Source organism: Exophiala mesophila, assembly GCF_000836275.1.
Source record: "Exophiala mesophila strain CBS 40295 unplaced genomic scaffold supercont1.4, whole genome shotgun sequence".
Classification (NCBI taxonomy): domain Eukaryota; kingdom Fungi; phylum Ascomycota; class Eurotiomycetes; order Chaetothyriales; family Herpotrichiellaceae; genus Exophiala; species Exophiala mesophila.
In genome coordinates this window covers 274,174-297,083 of record NW_015622507.1, presented here as the reverse complement: position 1 = coordinate 297,083, position 22,910 = coordinate 274,174, and the positions used below count along the sequence as shown (strand labels likewise).

At 51.1% G+C, this 22,910-nt stretch overlaps 5 protein-coding genes across 7 annotated transcripts; 1 reads left to right on the top strand and 4 right to left on the bottom strand.

Moving 5' to 3' along the window:
• Nucleotides 1-1,044: 1,044 nt before the first annotated feature.
• PV10_05369 (uncharacterized protein) lies at nucleotides 1,045-3,801 on the bottom strand. The gene is made up of 2 exons (XM_016370026.1): nucleotides 1,774-3,801; nucleotides 1,045-1,721 (listed from the first exon to the last, which is right to left on the bottom strand). Exons 1-2 carry the CDS (start codon nucleotides 3,481-3,483, stop codon nucleotides 1,476-1,478), a joined length of 1,956 nt encoding a protein of 651 aa, XP_016222319.1. The 5' UTR covers nucleotides 3,484-3,801; the 3' UTR covers nucleotides 1,045-1,475.
• A 1,041-nt stretch (nucleotides 3,802-4,842) lies between these two features.
• On the bottom strand, nucleotides 4,843-8,018 carry PV10_05368. Of its 3 annotated transcripts, XM_016370024.1 has the most exons (5): nucleotides 6,771-8,018; nucleotides 6,456-6,718; nucleotides 6,270-6,335; nucleotides 5,569-6,174; nucleotides 4,843-5,514 (listed from the first exon to the last, which is right to left on the bottom strand). In XM_016370024.1, the coding sequence occupies exons 1-5, from the start codon at nucleotides 6,913-6,915 to the stop codon at nucleotides 5,494-5,496; spliced, it is 1,101 nt and encodes a 366-aa protein (XP_016222317.1). In that variant the 5' UTR covers nucleotides 6,916-8,018; the 3' UTR covers nucleotides 4,843-5,493. The 3 variants fall into 3 exon arrangements, with proteins under 3 accessions (XP_016222317.1, XP_016222316.1, XP_016222318.1); XM_016370023.1 differs by having other exon boundaries at nucleotides 6,270-6,718; XM_016370025.1 differs by lacking the exon at nucleotides 6,270-6,335.
• Nucleotides 8,019-11,948: 3,930 nt separating this feature from the next.
• Nucleotides 11,949-13,621, bottom strand: PV10_05367 (uncharacterized protein; the record flags this gene model as incomplete). Its single annotated transcript, XM_016370022.1, has 2 exons — nucleotides 11,949-12,158; nucleotides 12,251-13,621. The coding sequence occupies 2 exons, from the start codon at nucleotides 13,619-13,621 to the stop codon at nucleotides 11,949-11,951; spliced, it is 1,581 nt and encodes a 526-aa protein (XP_016222315.1).
• A 2,756-nt stretch (nucleotides 13,622-16,377) lies between these two features.
• Nucleotides 16,378-18,573, bottom strand: PV10_05366 (uncharacterized protein; the record flags this gene model as incomplete). Its single annotated transcript, XM_016370021.1, has 2 exons — nucleotides 16,378-18,479; nucleotides 18,531-18,573. The coding sequence occupies 2 exons, from the start codon at nucleotides 18,571-18,573 to the stop codon at nucleotides 16,378-16,380; spliced, it is 2,145 nt and encodes a 714-aa protein (XP_016222314.1).
• Nucleotides 18,574-20,521: 1,948 nt separating this feature from the next.
• PV10_05365 (uncharacterized protein) lies at nucleotides 20,522-22,744 on the top strand (the record flags this gene model as incomplete). The annotated part of the gene is made up of 4 exons (XM_016370020.1): nucleotides 20,522-20,797; nucleotides 20,861-21,229; nucleotides 21,277-22,035; nucleotides 22,082-22,744. The coding sequence occupies 4 exons, from the start codon at nucleotides 20,522-20,524 to the stop codon at nucleotides 22,415-22,417; spliced, it is 1,740 nt and encodes a 579-aa protein (XP_016222313.1). The 3' UTR covers nucleotides 22,418-22,744.
• Between the last annotated feature and the right edge of the window lie 166 nt (nucleotides 22,745-22,910).

Sequence of the window (22,910 nt, the reverse complement as noted above, 5' to 3'; positions counted from 1 at the left end):
GCCTGGCCTCGCCTCTTCCTCGATCGAACTGGTAAGAAATCCTTTCCTCTTGATTACCACGTCCTTGTCTTCCTTCAGCTATCTTCTTGATCCGAGTCTTCATTGTTTCTCCGTCATCGTTCATCGTCCAGCTGGGGTCTTATACAGTTTTCAACTCAAACTTGGCAAATACCAGTGTCTACACCTCTCCTCTCTCACACGCGTCCTCAACAAAATGCCTCGCCTCTGGTTGTTGCTAGCTCTTTGTCTCTTGGCCACTCTGGTTCCTACAGCCAACTCCCTCGCCTTTCCAAGCCCCGACACCAAGGACAATCCTGACAGCAACTTTCCGCTCTACCCGTGTGCTTGTATCGATCACTGGTTCAAGCATGAACGCAACTGGATTCGAGCAGCTTCCACCGATGGATGCATGGCTCTAGAAACCGATGACAATACAATCTGGGCTCTCAACCAACTTCCTAAGCCTGACTATGCCGGCCATGAGACCCCAAACCTTGTGTGTAGTCTCATCAATGCTCACTGTGAGTGGAAGTACAATCCTCTGGACAAGGTTGAGGCAGTTGTTCTCGAGATGGCGGAAAGAGCATCGGAGCAAGAGTTTTCCAGCATCGATACATCTCCATGCGAACTCCCGCCAATCTCATCCGAATAGAAAAAAAGATTCCTCGCCAATGTGGCCAAGGGCAAGAGGACAAAGACAGATGGTCACAACGAAATTGTCTTCTCGCGATACACCACTGGGGCAAGGCTGAAACGTGCACGCTTTGTCCTAGCTATGGAAATGCATCCTCATGCCGCATGATTTTAAATATCCAGACCTCTGGAATAGTCTTAGCTGCGTTCTCGCAGCCCATGCTCGTCACCAAGGCCGAGTTACAGACACATAGCCCCATAACCTAAGTAGACATACTTAAAACATCACAGGAGCAAGGTTCCTTGGTCTTGGTGACACAAGAACCACCAACAATCCTTCGTCTCATCAAACCTCGGAGCCTTGCCGTCTTTCAGGACTTGTCGTCAGCTATTACACATTGGACGATTGCGCTGGTTATTCCATGTCATCTTGAAAGCTATCTCGTATCTAAGTCGACGTTCTAGTTTGACCCGGGATATCTCTTCTCACTAACTGCCAAACCCTGATCTCTTTTATCAAACAATCTTTCCACCATCAATTCGAGACTACATTCGACTCGCCTCAAGCTTGGCATCGATATCAAACATTCCAAAGCCTGCCGAAACACTACCAGGATGTGTAAGAAATAATCGCTCATAATGACGGATAAAAGACAGACATCATGTGATATAATGTTCGCTGCGTTTCAGTCGTGAAATCGTTGACGGTTCAGGTCGTTAAAAGTAATGCTGTGGTATCGCCGTTGCTGGTCGTGTTTGACACATAGGTGACTCATCTTCTTAAGCAAAATATAATTGATAGGTAGAGATGACAGATGGGTTGATGTCTTGTCGTTCGTCTCTCAACGTCTCCAACCAGGGGGTGGAGGCGGACGTCCACCCCGGTATATCACCTCACGTTCGATAACTCTCTCCTCTTCTCGGTCCCATTCCTGTCGAGGTCGAGGCGGAGGAGGCTCGATAGCCAGAGGTCTTGACTCTGGTCTTGGAGGGGGTAGGGCTCTGTTCTCCCATTCTATTTCCCTGGCCCGTTGCCTTCGCTCTTTGCGAATATCCTCCGATAGGCCGACCAGACGGACCATGTCTTCCTGAGTCCAAGTCAGTGAATGCTGGGCTGCGCAAGTCAAGGTGAGAACTTACATATGTCAGATAAGCAATGATATAATAGTAGTCGCTGGTCTCTTCGAATTCATAGCCCATCTCCTGGATGGCCTCCCTGACCACCAGATCTTTGGTCACTTCAGTCCATAGTCCGTCGGTGGGGTTGCCTTCCTTCCCATACCGGCGACCAATTTCACCATGTTGAGCTGGAAGAGGACGGAGATCGTGAATGGGAGGGGGGATTGGCCTGCCGAGTTCGTTCCCGAGTGCTTCGTCACCGCCGTTGGGAAAGAATTTGCTACGGCGAACGCCGTTATAACGTTGCCATGTGATTTCCTGACCTCCACCTCCTGCCCCTTCCATGCGAACGCGAGATGTGCCGGGAGGGACATCAACAAGAGCCCAGTCTTTGGTGGCACCATGATAAGCTTCTCCGATATAAGCTCGTTCGAGAGCTTTGTTGTTATAATAGTCGGCTTCTTCTTGTATCTCGCGGTCAAATCCTCGAGGATCTCTTCGAGCAGGTGGCACATCGTAATAGGGGTCACGAACGGGAGGAGGTGGTGAGTGGTGAGCAACACTCCTGGGCCCGGCAGGCCCTTCATTGCGGTCAATGACAATGTCCTCGTTCTCGGTACGTCCGTTACGAGTTTGTGTGCGACTGATTTGAATCCGTTCCTCGGAACGATTGCGGACAGGAGCGGGAATGGGAGCACTCAGAGGAGGGCTCGGCGGCGATGGTGGTCGCGACACCACGCGAGGTCTTGTCTGAACCGAGACCTCATAGCCGTGATCAATATGTCGATGATGGGTGATGACTTCTTGATGGATGGTGGGAGCATGGATGACCTGTGGTTCAGGCACTGGAGGTGGCGGGGCTGGGGCGGATGACAGCGATGGGGACCTTGAGCGTGAGGTCTTGCGAATGATAATCTCCTGCTTTTCTCGCTCTCCACTGCGTCCTCTGATCTCGTCCTTGCGAATAACAATCTCCTGACCGGAGCCACTACTGGATCGCCGAGCTCGAGATCTGGCTCGCTCGTGGGACACTCTCCTACCCAGCGTGTAGTCATCGTAAGCCCGAACAGGGTCCAACCTTTCTTCTTCGCGGCGAATGATGATTTCATCTCGGTCGACTTCACTTCTAGCAGGCCTCCTGTCAAAGTCGCTTCTTCTGATAGAGACCATGTCATCGTCATCAAATCGAGGTCGACGATCTCCATCTTTTTCTTCGCGGCGGATAATGATCTCCTCGCGAGAACCGTTGACTTCTTTTGGGGGAGGCGGTCGTGCATCTCGTGTGGCGTCCTCCTTTCTGATGATGATCTCTTCACGTTCGTAGTCCCGGTCCCTTTCCCGCACCCGAGGAGGTGGCCTGGATTCTGACTCTTCCCTTCGCTCTATGATGATTTCTTCCCTCTCGGTCTTGCGTTCGGGTTCAGGAGAAGGCGTCCTTCGACGACGAGGGACAAACTCAAAGTCCTCTCGTTCACGAGCTCGAAGAACCATTGGGCCGGCTGTTGTACGGCCATAGTCTTCTTTCATGAAGGAGGGGGTGTTGCTGGCTCGCCCTCGGACATCGTCTCGAATCAAGACTTCTCTCTCTCTTTCCCTCACGGGAGGGGCAGCCTGTCGGCGGTATTCGATTTCATCGTCGGTATAGCGGTCTTCGTAACCTCTTCGACTGCCTCTAGAGGAATAATCGCGACGATCTTCATATACAACGTCGTCGTAGCGGCGTCCTGCCATTGCAGCCTGTTGAAGAACGGGCTCTCAGAGGCAACGGAAGATCGGATGTGTAGGGAATCAGTGAGGGAGGGTGGTGGCAATGGTAATCAAGGTTGCGCTGTTTGATTGGATGGGCACGATGCAGGAGAATCACATGCACATACACTCGCACTCGAAAGAAATGGAATGCGGCTGTGGGAGAACAAAAGGATCATGGAGGCAGCATGGACAGCAGTCGAAGACGTACAAGAAGAAAAGGAACAGTCAGAGTTGGTAAATTGGGCAGCAGGGAGTCCAGGTTGGTTTCAAGCTGGAGGGAAGGTGAGATGGGGGGTGTTTTCTCACGCAGCAGGACCAGAACACGAGGGTGGAACCCTACACAAATATCGTCAGTGATCCTCTCAACTCTACGCCTAACTGCAAAGTACTAAGTAGCCAGTAGGGCCTGGTTTTTTTCAAACCTGACGCGCTTCGCAACGTCCCGACCACATTTGCGGATCGACACGCGGCTGAAGACCTCAACAGGCCATTGTAGAAGCTTCGAAACCTCGATTTGGTTCCATTGAGGGTGGAATTTGGACCAGTGCAGGAAGCCCTAGCCCATTCAGAGTGGTAGTCATGGACGGGGAACTGTGCACAAAGCTGTTTTCACGCCCTGTCGCTGGTTTGACTGGCGGACATACAAGACCTCTGACGTCGTCGGGCATGTTGAGAAGCCCCCTCGGCCCAATCGACCCACTAGGTGCCTACACTGAATGACAGTGACGAGAGGCAAACTACCTATCCAGCCAACTGTCGTCAATTCCACCTAGAACCGACTGTGCATCCCAGCTTGATTGTGAGACAGACTTAATCGGAGTGGGATTTCATCATTCCCCAGCCATTACACAGCGCAAAAACAGCTCTGGGAAAAGACGCAGACGATTCCACTATGGTATACACCTCCGAAGATGGCCTGACTACGAGTAGACTACTTAGATACTATAAAAAAGAGAAGACGACTATTCAACCTTCCTTTCCTTGAGAGTACCTGTTAGCTCCGTGGCACCTTCACTGCTAGTGGGGGTGGGTGCCTGGAAGGACCACTGGCGCGCCCCCTCGGGCCCTCGGGCCCCCCGGCCCTTGAGCATAAGGGGATCGGGCCATGCGCCCAAGACTATCCCTGGCGGCCCCAGCCGCCTACCTTAAAAATGCCAAAAGGACTGGATTCAATTCTCTTCATTACCAAGGTAAGGTAGGCATCAGGATGTAATTCATCATGCCCAACTCAAGTCTCACAGCCTTGTCTTCACACAGCCCGCAGTACCTACTCTGCCAGCTCCAAGTCGTGAGTGGCGAGGCACAACAGCGCTGGGCGTCTCAGATTCTTGATGAGCTTTGCTGCTGCTGCTGCTGCTGCTGCTGCTGTACGGTACTTTGATTGAAAATACTCGCTGGAGAAACTTGGAACCCATTGTTCCGTCTTCGACAGCAGTTCCCAAACCCCCACCTAGCAAATAGACTTGGTCACATCCCGAGGCTCTGTACAGAGGAACAACCCGGCCCGTTGATCAAAACCCAACCTGCCATACCCGAAACGCCAACCTCACTGAGCCGTTCCGTGGGTCTTGGAGGACATGTCGGCCAACAATAGGACTCGACACGTACAGCCCCATAACCTCTTCAAGGTCAGATGATATATTATACCATCAAAAACTCCCGAGCAACTTTTGACCGTTGGCTATGCTAATCGTACATGGGTTTTGTAGAAACGCCTTCATGCTCCAGTCCGGGATCTGCACTTTTCAAGCATGTCTTGCTGGAAAACAAAATGTCTCATGGTAACATCACTTCCGCATGCTGTGCGTTCTTGCGTGGCGCACCTGAACCCCGCAAACAGGGGCATCGCGATAACGCGAGTCGAGGGCTTGTCAAACCCCTCGATGTTGAGGAGACTGCTCCATCGCACCTGTGTAGGTCCTGCAACCAGCCGTCTTCATCATTAGCATTAAATCGTCGAGCTTTCGACCCACACGGTGGTGCAAAGTCGTCTCATGTATCGGGGTTGGCAACCTGTCCTCGTCAGTTTCCGCTCCACTCAAGTCTCACATCCAAGGGTCCACGTACTCTCAATTGCCGCGAGTAATCCTGGTTGTCCTGTAGAGACACATCGCTCACGCGACCTTCATCGTGAATGTACAGAGCATACGGGTTAAGTCTTTGATCTGTACCCACGCTACGGCGGTCGAAACCTGACGAAGCCGTGTCGGCACTCCGAGGATCGGTGCCCGCAGGCATGCCAAAGGTGTTGATTCGAGGAGCCTTGTTCCCTAACAGTCCCGCCGACGACATTTGACTAACTTGCCGTGAAGGGATGTTGTTTGAGGAAGAGGAATCGCCGGTTCGTGCCATGAAAGAGCTCTCTGGCCTGGGCGAATCTGGATTATCTTGGCGTCGTCGACGTAGCCACAGCCAGATGGCGAGCGCGATGATGGCGATGACTCCGAGCACAACTCCGAGCACGATTCCAACCACTTTTCCAACGTTGGTACCGCCGCCACCACCCGCCGAAGGCTGACCTAGGTTGGCATCCGAGCTGACGGTGGGACTCGGAGTTACAATCACCGTCCGGATTTCGCCGGTGACGGTGGTCACACTCGTATATACCTCAGTCTGCTGGTCCGAGCTGGTTGCAGATCCAGTGGTTGAGCCAGAAGTCGACGTTGAGCGGGACTATCGCCGGTTAGCCATCGATCGTGCACGGTTGCCGAAAATGGGGAAGAGCAGTGTATGATGGGGATAGGTCATCAAATTCGGGAATGCCATACCGTGGACCGTGATGAGGTCGATGAGGTAGCTCTAGTAGTACTCGTAGAGCTTGTCTCTTCGGAACTCTGAGGACGCCCGACGGTTATTACAGTAGGAGAGGTGGAAGGAGATATTGTTTGGACAGTGGTGATGGTTATAGTTGTGGCAAGGGAAGAAGATCCTGAATCATTTGAGGAAATACTAACCGAAGTAGTTTGGGAGGGGGTAGCACCCAAGGTGCCGGATGGAATGCCAGGGCTCAGAAGGAAATAGCCGTAAAGTCCTTCATCGGTCGAGCCGCACCATTCACTGGGATAGCCAGGACAAGGCTGGTTGCAGTCAGAGGTGCTGACTTGGTCGGCCGGAATGTAATTGGAGCACCAGCAGTCATTGCCTTGCAAGACTGCAAAGGCATATGAGCCCACGCAATGTTGCTGGCACGCTCCATTGGATTGATATGGGTAGTTATCTGGATGGACGGTCAGGAAAACAAAAGCCCAAGCGTGGAGATGTGTACTGACATGTAGGAAACGACCCTGCGTTGTTTTCTGGAGAACAGTAGGAAATATCTAGGCCTTGGGTCTCTGAAAAAAGTAGTAATAAAACCACGAGAATGGCTGACAGGACATGATGACTGCTGCCGCAGAGGCTAAGCCTGTTGAACATGTTGCAAGCCTCTTATTTCCAGCTCTTCAAGTCAAGTGTTTCTGGGGAGACTTATGTCTGCATGGGCGGTCGCTTTTATGCCGGGGTGTGAGATAGAAAAGATGGGTCTCGGTGAGGTTGTCCAAATCGGCAGTGGGTCGAATGCAGGATTCGTATGTTCCGCCACAAGACTTTGTGACTACTTGCTCCTATGGCTGCTCGCAGGGTGTCCAGACAGCAAACGACCAATGCCTAGACTGTTGTTGACACCCTCGACTTGGTGAAGAGGCGGGAGGGGTGTCGCCGATGGCTAGTCACGGTGGACCCTCGGGCAGCGCACTTGTGCAAACAGTGAAGAGCTTCTGTAAAAGGAGTGGCTGCTGCGTATGTGAGTCGTACTCGCGGGGGTGCGGGAAGAAAGAGATAAAGTTGCTGGACTGAAAAGATATCTATCGATCCATGGATGGAGTTGGAAAAACAGGCTGCTGAAGCTGCTTTCTTGCGTTGGATCGGTATGGTGGTAAAAAGTGAAGCGGCCTAAGAAAGAGGAAGCGGCAGAGGTGATATGGGTGAAGAAGGAGTGGTTGTGGTTGTGTTTGTGGTGAAGGTGCGTTGTAGGTGGTGAGAAGGAGGACCAGATTGAAGGGAGCAACGGCGAATGAGGTTCTGGTGGGTACAGAAATCGGCGAGGCGCGGAGATGCAAGTTGGAAGAGAGATAAAGAGGTAGAGAGTACGGGATGGTAGATCGTACCTAGGTAGACAGTTGTGGGAAGGAAGGTCTTGGTCGTCGGTGGTAGCGGAGTCAAAGGAAGATGGTCCTGTGGTTGGTGGGAAGGATCAAGGCGGCGGTGGCGAGCTTGGGGGGGTTGTCCAACGTCGGGCTGTAGGAACAGTATGAGGACTGGACAAAGATAAACTTGATGATATGGAAGAGGAGACAATTACTGCTCAAAAGTTTCCCCTAAACGTTATTCAGAGGTGGGTGCAAGGGCACAGTGGTGGACACCAGCAAAAGTGTAGGAGTGACTCTTATGAGGAGAAATCTATGTGTACTCGTATGCTGTATGCTGTTACCTGTATCAGGTGCATGTCCGGAGATGAGCAAGCGTGGAGGTGGGTGAGGAGGTAGCGAGAATTGACGATGGGAACATTTCACACTTAGGGTGGATGCAAAGCCTTTGGGCGGAGTCCTTTTACTTCCAGTCGATCCCAAGCGGATCCTATTCTTGTCTTCCGTGTGTACTAATAGTATCATTGGCAAGATTGACGATGCAGATAGTGTGTTTGTCGAGCGTGGTTGAGGCAGTTGGGCGCGAGGATAAGGTTCGACACCCTGGCTTTGTGGTCCGCTTGTTGACCGGGATGAGACAGGGTTTCACGATCTCCCAGACCATGTTGGGGGTCGCTGGGGGGAATGATTCGTGGACGGATCGCTAGTTGGGGTCAATGCCGCAAGGAACGCTCCCAGCTCCCACTAGAGGTTAGCATTGAGCAGTGCATGGAGATGGAGGAAATACGTAGGCCGAGCCTCTGTATTTGACCGAGGCTGGAAAGGGTTTAACCTTTGCATTTCCACCTTTGGGCTTGACTTGGACCCTCATGACCCTCTAAAAGATTGAAAAGACGGCACTGTCATGCGGAAACGTCGCCTGAAGGTCCATGCAGAGTTGGTACCCGAGGGACCCTGGCAGGAAGCCCTAAAAGCACAGTGCCTGCGCAGACAACAATGGTTTCAAAACCCGGGGTGCATCTTGCGAGACTTTTCCTTCGGTACCTGAACGAGTAGACTTTTGCGAGGGACACAGGTATCTTGAATGACAGTGGACAGTAAACCGCATTGCAGGAAGATTGCGTGTCCAGTCCGGTATCAGGCCATCAGGCCCATGGGCTGCATCAAAGCGGCGGTACGATCAGATTGTCTTCGTGTAAAAGTCTCTAATCATGGTCATCTGGTGCAGGCAATGAGCCCGTGCAATACGACATTGTCAAAGCCCAAGGGCTTGGGCTTTAACAACATTGTTATTGTACAAGGCTAGAAGCTCATCATTTCCACATTCCGCAACACAATCTGTCATTTCACTCCACGAATCATTGACTGCCAATCCACGAGATTCACGAGAACCATTTTCCGGTGCCAACACACTAATTACTGTCCTTATCTTGACGCCTAAGCATCCACAGCACCCAAGGCCAGTTGGCAGTAGTGGTCCTTTAGGTCCTGTGGATTCTTATGTACTCCGTAGGTCTGCCTGGGTGGGAATGCCGAGGGGCCCCTCGGGCGTTTGGGCCCCCGGCCCTTGGCTTAGGTAGGCCCGGTAGGTACTGGCTCACAGAGGGTAAGTAAATGCGGAGGCAGAGAGGGCACTGAGGGTGTGGCACACCTAAATGGTTCCAACAATAATCATCCCCCATTCAATTTTCTTGATTTCTCTCACAGCTCGTCGATCATCTACTTTGCAGTGATAGTATACCATGCAAGTATCGAGTTGAATGTTGCATTGAGAAGGATCTACCCTCCGGGTTTGCGATGACGCGGCCCACAGTAGACTGGAGCCAAGTCACTTCCCTGTTTCTTCCTGCTAGCCCCGAAGCACAGTACTGCGTAGATACCTACCTAGGTACCTACCTACTGTGCTACTTCTTACTGTACTTACGTGAAATGTAGAGTCTGTGCTGCAATTAATGCCAGCACGTCCAAGTACCTAACTGACGAGTGTTTTATAATGCTAGGTCGAGGCTGTGATGCCAAATTTCGTATCGCTTCAGGAATATACCAAAAATTTGATCATTGTGCCAGATTGTCAGGACAAAAGGTCAACTCAACTCTAATCATGTTGACCTGGTACTCTGAACAATAATAACAATCTATGATTCATCTGCATTGACGAGACTGTCCAATCACAGTCAAAGTGGTGCGCATTTCCTCCGGTGTGGCGCCTGCGGTGTCACTGTTAGTCCAACTGTTCTGCGCATGGGCCTCTTCCGGCCCTTACGTGCAGGACCTCCAACTTGACATACAATTAGCTTTACTTAGGGTGTTTGATTGGGGTAGCTTTGAGGACTCGTAGAGAGTCGTCAATGTCTCTGGCACTACAGAGAGATCAACAGGTGCGGGTAGGTCCGGTTCGCATCCAGACTCATCGTGGGGGACTACAAAGAACTTACGGAGTAGGTAGTTGATGGGCACGCTTACAACTTGGCCAACCAAGTAGTTTGCTCTGGCTTGGATAGGTTTGACTCCTAGGTGGAACGCATGGCCTGGAGAGGGATGTGAGGATAACGATCTCGATACTCAGCTCGACGCACCACCAATCGTAATCAGTCTGTGAATAGATATGTATAGCATCGTGGATGGCGAGTTACAGGCGCAAAGTGCAAAGTGCGGGGACAGCCAGCTCGAGATCATCCGCACAAAGAGTCTTTGCGTCGGACATGATTCCCGCCAGCCTTTTGGACCTTTTTGGACCTTTTTGGACCTTTTTGAACCTTGAAGCTCGAACGCTGATGCTTCATGATGTGACCAAAGTCCGTCGTCGCATGTGCTCTTTTTGTTTGAGCTTAAATGCTTCATTCGGAGACGACATGTCCATAGTCGCCATCTTCATGAAAGACCTACTTCCCTTGGCAATAAGAAACCCTTTGCAGTTCTGTAACCACTCGAAGGCTTGGAATCCTAGAACAATTTTGCCTCCACTTCATCCATGCAGACATGGTTCGAGCCAAGGCAATTGTGCATTCAACGTGCAGAATCCCCAAGGATCCCCGGTCGGCTGTCGTACATAGTTGGCCCATATCGTTTTATTATTATTATTGACCACACGGCGCCGCCAATTGTCCTTCTCTTTTTTTCTATATCTTTTTGCACGTGAAATAGAATGCAGTCATTTGAAGTTGCCACCAGCCACCAGTGCCAACTCAATTCCTGCTAGCCGTATTAATATGGAATTCCTGGGACCCTTCGGGATGTGGGTATGTGTGTTTTACTGTCAGAAACGCATAGTCTCTACGGAGATATGAGGTGACAAGGCAATGCCCACAAGTTCGCTTGAACCTTCATGACAGGGAGGAGCCTTGTCAAGTAGGCGTACGGAGTACAATCGTAGTATGCAATCACGGTAATCTATTCACAAAGATCACGAAAGAAGGAGGGTGGGAGCGTGGCTGTACAAGGGCTTCTCCTCCAACGATCAGGGCTTAGTCGATCATGTTTCACCAAATGATCCATTTCATCCTCGTTGCTAAGATCCCAAGTCTGCACCGACAATAACCCTCCAACAGTAACATCATTTTCACTCCCTGTCAGCAATCATTTTTGACGAGTTCACGTACAAGCTCGCACATGAGAAGCAACTACAACGAATTCTTCCTTATATCATCTTTCACGTGATGCCGCGCCGCTACCCCGGCAAACGCGGATGATCTCCGTCGCGAGATCCTCGCGAGTTTGATTACAGGTCAATCTCTCATTTCAAAACAACCCCATCTTGAGACGCGATGGAATTTGTGGCGCTAACGACTCAGCAAGTCCTCATTATCATTACTACGGAGCATGTCATTTGTAGCATTCCGGAATCCTGCTCAGAGCCAAGTTCTGAAACCTCGTTACCGACAATGCGTCATCTGCCCGCTTTGTGAGATTAGCACGTGGCAATATTTGTCCCTGTCCCTCAGTTTCTGGCGCTTTGTGGGGCATAGTCGCTTGCCTGCTCCATACGCGTCTGCTACATGTGGTACATACGGAGTAGTTCTTCAGTACTGTGCGCGTCAACCACTCAGCGACAAAGTGAATAGACGAGTCTCGTCGTGGTCAAGAAAGCCAACATGAATGACGACCATCTGAGCAAGGATGACCTCGTTCATGAGTTGGCAGTACAAAAGGTGACATTTGCTGAAGATGCTCGTTCCAAATTGGGCTGCTTTGAGAACTTAACAAAGGTTGATATGCACCTGGCGGACAGAGTTTGGAGTTCATTGCCTTGATGACGATCCATTGCACAATGGATTCTAGCCGCTGTCAACACCTTACTCACGACCGGCTTGTGCCGTGTAACAGTCACATATGTTCCTTGGTGTCATCGTTCACTCGTGCCCTCACTCGAACGTGGAAATCAACTGGCTTTACAAACCAATAATTCATCGTCTTCCATTCCTCCCCACCAACCTCTATCTCCAAATCAAACCTTGTCACCATCTCAGGGACGAGTTTGCACATCTCAAGGATCGAGACATGCCGCCCCAGGCACGTCCTTGAGCCCAGGCCGAACTAAAAGACAATAAAAGGTCAGTTTTGGTCATTGGCAACATGGCTCGGCATCATCAACTGTGCCAGAACTGGAGCTGGGTGACTCAACATACTGGCAGATAGTTCGCCTCCATATTCCGCAGTTGCTCCTCACCGTTCTTCGTGGTCTGGGACTCCAGCCATCTCTCAGGTCGAAATGTGTGCGCGTCAGGTCCAAAGATGGCTGGGTTGTAATGAGCCACCCAGCTGTTGATACCTACGATAGCGCCCGCCGGAAGGTGGTTCCCGGCGATCAATGCTCCTCCTTCAGGGACGACGCGCCACAGAGGCAGACCTGTGGCAGGGTGCAGCCGCAGAGCTTCCTTGATCACTGCTTGGAGATAGGGAAGTGCTTGGGCCTCTTTGAACGAAATAAAGCCAACTTCCTTATTTCCAGCCGTAGACTGGTCTACCTCCCTTGACTGCTGGAGCTCTTTAAGCTCACGGCGAAGCCTTGTCAGGCTCGCAGGATTTCTCGCCAGGTGGTACAGCACGCTCGATAAAGACACTGCGGTTGTATCGCTTCCGGCAATGATGTTGGACAAACCCATCATGAAGATGTGATACCCTGTTACCTTTTCCGGGTCCCGTTCATGCGCATCGCTGAGCTTGGTAAGGAAGTCACGAGGCGCGTTTTGATCTTGAAGCTTTTCGACCGACCCTTTCGTGTTCTCTCGGCTCTGATTCCGCTCCGCAATCTTCTGTTGGACAAATTTCATGAGAAAGTTCCGGCCAACGGCTCCTGAGCCTGGTATCTTCTCCATGATAGCGTACAGATATGGGTGCGCCCATGAGTAGATGCCGGCGAGGGTCGAGTATATCATGGAATTATCCAGCGCTACCAAAATCCCACCAATATCTTTTCCATGGTCGAGAAATCCGAAGCGCTCAGAGTAGGTAATTTCACCCATGACGTCGAACGCATAACACTGAAACCAATGCGCCAGATCGATCAACTCGCCAGATCGACTGAACGAGCCCATTCTCTGCAGAAAGATATCGATACAATTGTCGACATACTTCTCATACGACACCAGCGAGCTCATGCTGTACAAATTCTGGAATTTCTTCCGAGTTTCTGCGTGGCGTTTCATGTCTCGGTCTGGGAAGACGGTGAAGCGATCGGGACTAGGATGTTTCCATCCTTCGTACCAATCACTCTTCGGAAACTTTGATCCGATGCCATAGACATTCTTATCCGGAACATCGATCGAGTACATATTCTCAGCAACCCTCACAATAGGTCCATACTTGGCATGTAAGGCGATATTATCATGGTGAAAAGTTCCTCGTTGTACGCGCCAGAAGTACCAAAAGCGCCCGAACCGTGCAAAGAACGGTCCAGGTATCGACCTCTGAGGTGATGCAATCTGTCGGTAGATTGTCCGGATGAAGTGGAGAGCAAATAAGAGAGAGAGCAATAAAAGAGCAAGCTTGATCTGCATGATCAATCAAAGATTGTAGAGTAACAAACGGTTGAATAATACCAATGATCAGTTGGGTTATGAGGCAGCAGACACGTCTAATAAAGATGACTCTGTAGAAGGTTCTGAAACCTGGTCCTACGTTTATCAACTCAGGTTGAGGAAATGCGCGGAGAAAAGATTAAGTCGTAAATACCAAGGCAGCAGCAATTTTTGGCGCAAATGTCTGCTCCACTTTGACCTGGCCCGAGTCCGACGCTTCGCACGATCAGCATGAAGGTCTTTAGAGATTCCATAAAGGGTGCCTCCACCGGTTAAGAGTCTCGGATAGTGCCCACCTGCTTCAGACGTTGGAATTCTCGACATCTGGTCGGCAGATTGAATGGCAGTTACTCTGCAGTTGGGGGACGCTCTCCTCCACCCCCGACCATGGTATTATCCCTCTTCTTCCCCGCATACTCAATGGTCAGCGGTGGCTGAGTGGCGGTTGAAAAGGACGGTATTCGCGAAGCACGTTGAGTAGAGACCAAGCGAGAAATATCCAGGTGGGGGATGACAATGTTGAGTGATATAGCGAGACTTGGCAAGGCTGTGCCAAGAGATATTCCGCGAGGGGCACCACTTTACCGACCGTCTTTTGCCATTCATCTCCACCATCATTGAAGGCATTTGTAGGAAGATGGTCCAAATATTTGACTGAGAATCAGACTAGCCATAATTCATGATATCCATTTCCCATGAGCAGCTATGTTTCCGAAACCTGGAGAACCCTCATCCGGGATTTGGGGTTGGGCTTCCATCCGAGGTATCAATATCTATTAAATCCTGTGCACTAGAAGCATTTTGACCCTGTCGCCAATGCAAACCACTGTCCCTTGCTTCACTTTGTGGCACTTCTGTCCTAGCATACTTCACCATGTCAGCCATTGCCAAAGATCAAGCACAAATCCGCCAGCTTTCTCACGTTGAGACTGGTCAACCAATCGATGCCGATCCCTCGAATCTCAAAGGAGGTTTGACTGGTCAAGCTGCGACTGATGCGTAATGTTGTTTCTGATCTTGAAAGACTTTCTGGCTGACACTCGAAATCCAGGTATGGGCACTCACTGGTCCAACTCGATCCTGCCGAAGAGAGGCGCTTAGTGACCAAGATCGATCTTTACATTATCCCAACGGTTGCGATCATGTAGGTTGAAAACCGAAATCTCCGGCTCTTCTTGGGCCATTCACGTCGTTGTGGCGTTTTCTGACAACAAACCTTCCAACTCGGTAGATATCTGTTCTGCTTCATCGATCGCGCAAACATAGGTGGGTTTCACCTTGTTAATCCTACACTGGTCCCTGACTGACGCCTCTTGTTCGCAAAGGCAATGCTCGACTCGCCGGATTCGAAAGTGACCTGGGCCTGACGGGGTATCAATACAACCAAGTTCTCTCCATCTTCTACATATCCTATATTGTATTCGAGATCCCCGGCACCATGGCCTGCAAGTGGCTGGGACCGGGATGGTTTCTGCCCGGCATGACGCTTGGTTTTGGAATCATGACAGTGGCTTTCGCTTTCGTCCATGATATACACACCGCCTGCGGTGTGCGCTTCTTGCTAGGCATATTCGAGGCCCCAATGCTTCCTGGTATCGCATACTATATGAGTCGCTGGTATCGCCGGTCAGAGCTCGCCTTCCGCCTAGCACTATATATCGTCATGTCGCCGCTGGCGGGAGCTTTTGGAGGGCTTTTAGCATCGGCTATCCTCAGACTGGATTCATTCGGAAGTAGGCAGAGATGGGAAATGATCTTTGCCATCGAGGGTATCATTACTATCGGTCTCGCCTTAATCGCCTTTGTCACTCTTACCGATCGCCCAGAGACCGCAAGGTGGCTGTCTGAGAGCGAGAAACAGTTGGCTATTACTCGGCTCAAGTCCGAGCGAGTAGGGACCACTGAGGTTCTCGATCGATTCGATAAGGCCAAAGTTCTCCGGGGAATCCTAAATCCCATCACGCTAACGACGTCCTGGATCTTTCTGCTAGAGTGCATTACAGTGCAGGGTCTTGCTTTTTTCGCTCCGACGATCGTGCGAACAATCTATCCGAACGAAACGGTCGTCCGCCAACAGCTCATGACTGTTCCTCCCTACCTTGTCGGAGCGGTGTTCGTCATTGCATCTGCTCTTTTGGCGTGGAAGACAGACCGCCGGAATGTCATTATCACCTACAGTGCAGTGCCTGTCATGATTGGATACATAATGTTTCTGGCCACCGAAAATGCCAGGGCCAGATACGGAGCGATCTTCCTCATCGTCACTGGCGCTTTCAACGGCGGGGCATTGTGTAATGCTCAGGTGTCAGCTAATGTACTGAGCGACACGGCCCGCTCATCTGCGATTGGTACCAATGTCATGTTTGGCAACATAGGCGGTCTCATTGCCACTTGGGCATTTCTGCCGTTTGATGGACCCAACTACCCCATTGGCAACGGGCTGAACCTGGCAGCCCAAGGTACAGTTCTGATCACCGGTCTTACGTTAGGTTTCTGGATGAGCAGGGACAACAAGCGTCGGTCCCAGGTGGACGTCCATGCCAAAATAGAGGGACTCGGGGAGAAAGAGGTGTCCGACTTGGATTGGCTCCATCCAGGCTTCCTGTGGCGGCCTTAGGCTGTAACATCCATGCTCTTATTTGTGGTGAAAGCCACAGAAGTGCTATGGCCAATGAACAAATTCGTGGCTGTCTGGCCCCCAAGTTATAGGGCAATCAATTTACATCTAATTGCTTTCATCGTAACAGCTTCATGGCAGTAGAAGCCTTGGCCAAAGAACGCATCAGTCTAGTCAGATAGTTGACGAGAGGGATACAGTAATGCTCGCTCTCGTCTCGGGTTGCCAATAAAGCAGCCATACTCATCATGACATCCGAGGCATTCGTCAGTGGCACGATTTGTGGGACATCAACATCGCATATATCGTCTTTGTCTTTGTACCTCTTGATGGCCGCCGTGGCTGATCCAAGCAGAATGAATCGTTTAATTTCCGGGGTTTCATTTTCGTCAAGTTGGACCAGCGTCGTGAGGCCATTGTATTCAAGGACTGTGCCAAGTTGTGGAGATTGTCTTTCACTCTGGCTGTTTGATAGTAGTGCATAAGCCCACATTGTGAGACTAGCATGATAGACTACCACGGCATGATAGCCACGGAAGAAATCCAACGGACAACGTGCCGCCTCTTTGGCAACCTGACCGGCATGAAACAATGCCTTTCGTGACTCTGGAAGGCTGATCCAGGATCGAAGACGAGAAGCGGCTTTCCGGGCCTGATCCTCGCCTTCCTTTCCAGCAAGCAGCTGGATATCTTCAAGAGAGACATGGAGATGCATCAAACCGAGTTCTAGAATCATTCTGATCGAAGCATGCATTTCGTCAGACCCCTCAGAGAAGCGTAAGCTCAGACTTTGGCCGTGTGACACAAGCTGTTGGAAAAACTGGTCGCTCGATGGCGGAGATGCGCCGTACATATCCAGTGAAGAGGCTGCGCGGAGCTGAATCGATTGCCATACCCGCAGCCAAAAGATTGAGACCAAGACTCTGAGGCTCATCTGCACGTCGATCTTGTCTCTTCGAAGACTGATCAGAGCTGGATCATGTAAGGCTTGGGGTAATGTGGGTGGTGTCGGGTCTGATGCACTTTGGCTTCTGAGAGTTGCTTGCCACCAGGTCTCGGCGTTGTTAGCGTTCCACATATCTTGTGGGCACGGCAGCACAAGGTTAATCTCAGTGTAGGACACGATTGGTTGGCGGAAGAGAGCAGAGGAGACTTGGGCATCCTGGAATAGTACGTGGTAAACCAGCCTCTTGAAAGATTCTTCCTGAATCCACTTCATCCATCGTGCATCAAGGGGTTCGGACTGCTGCACGGTGTCTATGCCTGACCTGGTGTCACTTCGGTTTCGAAATCGTTCACCTCTTCGGAGAGTGGTGACGGCACTGAGAGTCAGAGTTTCCGCGATCTCAATTTTCCGACGGGATGCAGAATTCAGGCCGACAATGAGGATCAAGACTAGTGCTTGTGTGGATCGCAAGTCCCGAAGTTGTCTATTGTCGTCCTCTAGTCGCTTGAGTATTGCAACACGGACAGCTTCTTGTAACGCAGACCCCAGCCTGCGGATGTCAGGCTGCCGTGACTCGGCGGCACCTGCACATATAAGAGCTGCTAGAAACTCTTCGCACTCATTTTCAAGATTGATTGTGTCGAAATGTATCCACGGTGATATTTGGCGAATGTGTCGAGCTCTGAAATCAGCCAAGATGAAGGAGAGAAACTCGACTGAAGGAAAGCAAGACACAACCTGTCGCTGTACACCGGACTCGCATGTCCGCAAAACCATAGACAGAAGCCGGTCACGGCTTCTTTGTGACAGACGAAAACGTGGGTCCAATTCTCGAAATCGGTGTTGGAGTACAGAGTGGTCTGTGGAGAGGCCAAGATTGGCCTGCTCTGATATAGTGTTGTCTTCCATTGAAGGATCCCAAAGCCACATGGACTCACGGAAAGCTTGTTCACCGGCATGGACTGCTCTTCGCACAGCCGGAGTTTGGGGGTCGGTAGAGAGAGACAAGGGTAGGTCTCCCCCCTCGCTAGGGCGTGAACCTTGTATCGGGGCGGAAGTAAGATAGGTACGGTCAAAGGCTGAAGAGGGGAAATCTGCGAGATCATCGGAGCCGAAATGCAAGACATCGGGAAACGCGCTGGCATTGGTGCCAAATAGATGGGAGACGGAGTCATTTGTATTGACAATATCGTGCAAAAAGTTCCCCATGAGAACATCGTCGAATCCGCTTTGGCCGAAAAACGGATCGAAGGTTTGATTATGGGACATGCCGTCTAATTGCGTCAGAAAGTGTAGAAAGGAGAATCATTCCCAGGAGTCCTTACACATCGGTGTTGAGAGCACGTTGGCGGGTGCCTGGTGGTCCATGTTTGTCGTATGACTCGAACCAGAGAAAATGTAGCTTTGCGAGTCCTCCTGTCCGACTGTCCATGGTGAGCGGACCTGCATCCCATTCGGAGCTACAGTCGCAGGGGTGGTCTGACGATCGCTAGAAGGATAGGAGGGGCTGTCTCGGTCACAGACGAGATTTTTGACAAGGCAGCGTTTGCAAGGACGAACATCGGTACATCGCAGTTTCGCTTCGGCACATGCAGCACATGCATGTCTAGCTCTGCGGCCGTGATTGCTCCTGGTTGGATCGAGGTGTCGATTGTCGGAGTCGTGGAGGCTGAGGTGTCGACTCAAGAGATCGCTGTCTTCTGGTTCAGCTTCTTACTCATGATATTAGTCTGAGCAGTTAACCTACCGTCTTGCAAATCCTTTGGAACATACATGGCATTCGAATGGTCGCTCTTTGGTATCTATAGCGGTATTACGTCAGTGTAGCAAGAGTGTGGTGCATGACCCTTACGAGAGAGATGGTGGCGGCTCAGGTGGTCGGATCTCGTGTACCTCTTGTTACAGAGACGACAGACAAAAGGACTTGTAGATTTGGTGGACGCTGGGCTGGCCATGTTGCTGATTGAATGATGGTATCTGTCATGATGCTAAGTGGTACGGGCTCTGACATGCTGCGTGTGGATGAATGTCTACACTGATGTAGTCGGCAAAGTGGAGGAGACAAAGTTGTTTGATATGCGTTTACAATGTGGGGGACGAGGGGGACGGGGGAGCACCTGGGGCAGCTGGGGAAGGTGCAAACAGTAAGATCACGTGCGAGAAAAAAGGATTGCAGCCAACTCTGTCACTCTGGTCATCCATCCACTTGACCAGGCACACCACCACCCCAGGTATTCCCTCTTGATCGAACTTCCTTTTGTCTGCTGGTCTCGACCATCCTTGATCCCTCATCTCTACACGGTCTTAATCTGTAAGTCACCTTCAGTTGGCGTCTTCTCCCCTGGCTAATCCACCAACACGCAGATTACTCAGGTTACAAAACGAGCACACATGATTGACCCAGACCTTGAGATTTCATAAGCCTGCAGACCAATTATCGGCGAAAACTCGCTTGAACAAGTCCGATCTAGCTTGCGGCTGGCCACCCTACGTATCCTCGTAGGAAGACTGTAATTGTTACTACTGGTTAGGCTTGACGGTCCAAGCCCACAAAAAGAACCTATTGGACGAACCGCAATGTTATCTCCGACCACAACCATGGGGCCGAGGAAGGCAAGCCTAGACACCAAGATACTGATACACTGATGCTACCTTTGATTTGCGGAGACCGGAACCGAGCCGCGGTCGAGAGATGTCTGCACAGGCGTGCCCCGCAAGTGTGGATGCACCATTGTGAGCCAGCTTCAGTGCCGAGGGTTGCCTTGTTCATCAAGAACTCTCTACCTCTGGCGACTGTGCACCACCTAAAGATTGCCAGAATCTGAGATCAAGTACCATCAAGATTTAGCACAGGGACTGCCATGCAGATGCCATGGCCCAGCATGCCAGCTCGAATTTACCCCATCCCTCGGAATTCAGAGGCCCGCCGACTGGCTCAGGTCCCACCATCCGGTCACTATCTCCAGTAGTGAGAAGCTTATACTGTTGGCCAGAGCTCATTGTTGGTTCCGCACTGAACCCCAGGTATCCTCCCAAGGCTTCGGCCTTCGTTACTTGTGGAGTATAGCTCCCGTGCTGTTGTTTGGACCTCGGGCCATGTGTGCTATCCCCCTGCCATTCGGCGCGATCAGTGGGATGTCGAAATCCCTGCTGTTTCCGTCCATTTCTCGTCCGCCTGCGCCTCCGGTGGAAGTCTATGTATTTTGATAACGACCACCCCAGGAAATTCTTCCCATTCAGCATTTGTTGGCCTAGTTGAATTGAATTGGTTCTCGACCTCCTTCTTCTCTCACAGTCTCCCGCAACCTGAGCAGTCATGGTCTTCCTTCCTGAGAAATGGCTCCCTGAGTTGTCGGAGATCCCTGATACCGTCCCCATCCATGAGTTCATGTTGGACGAGAAACATGGCCGACGACCCTATTCCCAGTCATGGGACACATATACTTGCGGCCTAACTGGCAGATCCATCTCCGCGACACAGCAGAGAGACGATGTGGCCAAATTGGCGAGAGGGTTGGGCAAGGAGCTAGGATGGAAAGTTAATCAAGGGAGTGAATATGACAAAGTCGTTGGAGTCTTTGCCCTGAACACGGTATGTGCAAAATACCCAAAATCGAGTGCGCAGGGCACGGTTTGCTCACTATTCGTCCGCCAGATTGATATCATGACGCTGTCATGGGCTATACATCGACTTAACGGCGTCTCATCTCCTGCTAATGCAGCTTACAATGCGGACGAACTACGACACCAGCTGACCAATTCAGGCGCTAAGATCCTCTTCACTGTTCCCCCCCTACTCCCCGTGGCTCTGGAGGCGGCCGAGAAAGCCAACATCTCCAAGGACAAGATTTACATTGTCGAAATGCCAGGCGATAAGAACGTCCCCAAGGGTTTCAAGACCCTGAATCAGCTTCTCCGAGACGGTGAATCAGCACCCGAGCTCGAACCCATTAAATGGACAAAAGGACAAGGCGCCAGGCAGACCGCCTTTCTATGTTACTCGAGTGGCACATCTGGCTTGCCGGTAAGCGCAGTCTCCTGGACGCAAACCACCAACTAACACATTAAAAGAAAGGAGTCATGATATCTCACCGAAATGTCATCGCCAACACAGTCCAGATCTCACTTTACGACGCCATCTATCGTCAGAAACAAGGACCAGACTATCATGACGTCGCCTTGGGGTTGCTGCCCCAGTCGCATATTTACGGACTCATCGTTATCTGCCATGCGTCCACGTATCGAGGCGACCAAGTCATCGTCCTTCCTAAGTTCGATCTTCAGCATTACCTCACCTCGATCCAGAAGTACAAGATCAACACCTTGTATATCGTCCCACCCATCATCATTGCCATGGTCAAAAATCCCCAGCTACTCAAGAAATTCGACTTGTCGAGTGTGCGCCAAATCTTCACCGGAGCAGCGCCCTTGGGAAAGGAGACGGCCGAGGATCTCAATGCTCAATATCCGACCTGGCAGGTTCGACAAGGTTATGGTCTTACCGAAACCTGTACCGTTGTATGTTCCACTAGTCCCGATGACATCTGGTTTGGTTCTTCCGGGTGCTTGATTCCGGGAACTGTGGCCAAGATTGTGGACCCCGAAGGAAACGAAATCACGAGCTACGGTCAACGTGGAGAGTTACTGGTTCAATCTCCCTCTGTCACTTTAGGTTATCTCAAGAACGAGAAGGCGACCCAGGAAACTTTTGTGGATCTCCCCGAGGGCCGATTTATGCGGACCGGCGACGAGGTTGAGATCCGAAAATCGCCCAAAGGCAACGAACATGTTTGGGTTGTCGACCGTATCAAGGAATTGATCAAAGTCAAGGTGCGTTGGTCATGTTGCTCGTATGTCACATTCTAACAATAAACAGGGCCTCCAGGTGGCACCCGCCGAACTGGAAGCTTGCCTCCTGAACCACCCGGCCGTCGCCGATTGTGCTGTCATCCCTGTACAAGACGACCGGGCTGGTGAACTTCCCAAGGCCTACGTTGTCAAGTCAAGCTCTGTCGGCCTAGAGGAAAGCGACGCTGCAATTAAGCGTAGCATCAGCAAGCACGTCGAGAAGGAGAAGGCAAGGCACAAGTGGTTGGCGGGGGGTATCGAGTTCATTGATGTCATTCCCAAGAGTCCTTCAGGCAAGATCTTGCGCCGAATGCTACGTGACAAGCATAGGGAAGATTCGAGAAAGGCAGGCGCAAAACTATAGACAAGTTCATGTTCGGTGCTCTCGGACGACTTGTCCTTTGTGAAGAGATCATCTCTCGCACAATTTCGCAAGTTCCGAAGTTCCCCGATCGCGTCTGCTCTCAGGCAAGGCTATTGAGGGCGATGCAAGACAAATGTTCGCTAGCAGCTGAACGGGGACTTGTGGCTTTCTGTACGGAGTAGTATTTCAACGCTTCGGACCGATCGGGGCTGGATGGTAGCGAGGACTAGCAAATGCCTAGTTGGGCCATATTCGGATCGGAGGCTGTCTATCTGTGCCACTATCAAATGTCGTCAATTAGAGACTTGCATCGTGGGCTGCGGGCGCTCTTATCGCTTTCAAATCAGTACTTAACGTCAATCGTATACTGAGTGTTATATTTGGACTCAGCCAGTTACTATCATCAAGTTGACTGGGGCTGATTTTCGTGTTGGCGCAGCACCAACACTGTTTAACGACGGGTGCTCTTTAGTTTCCAACAACTACTGTGAAC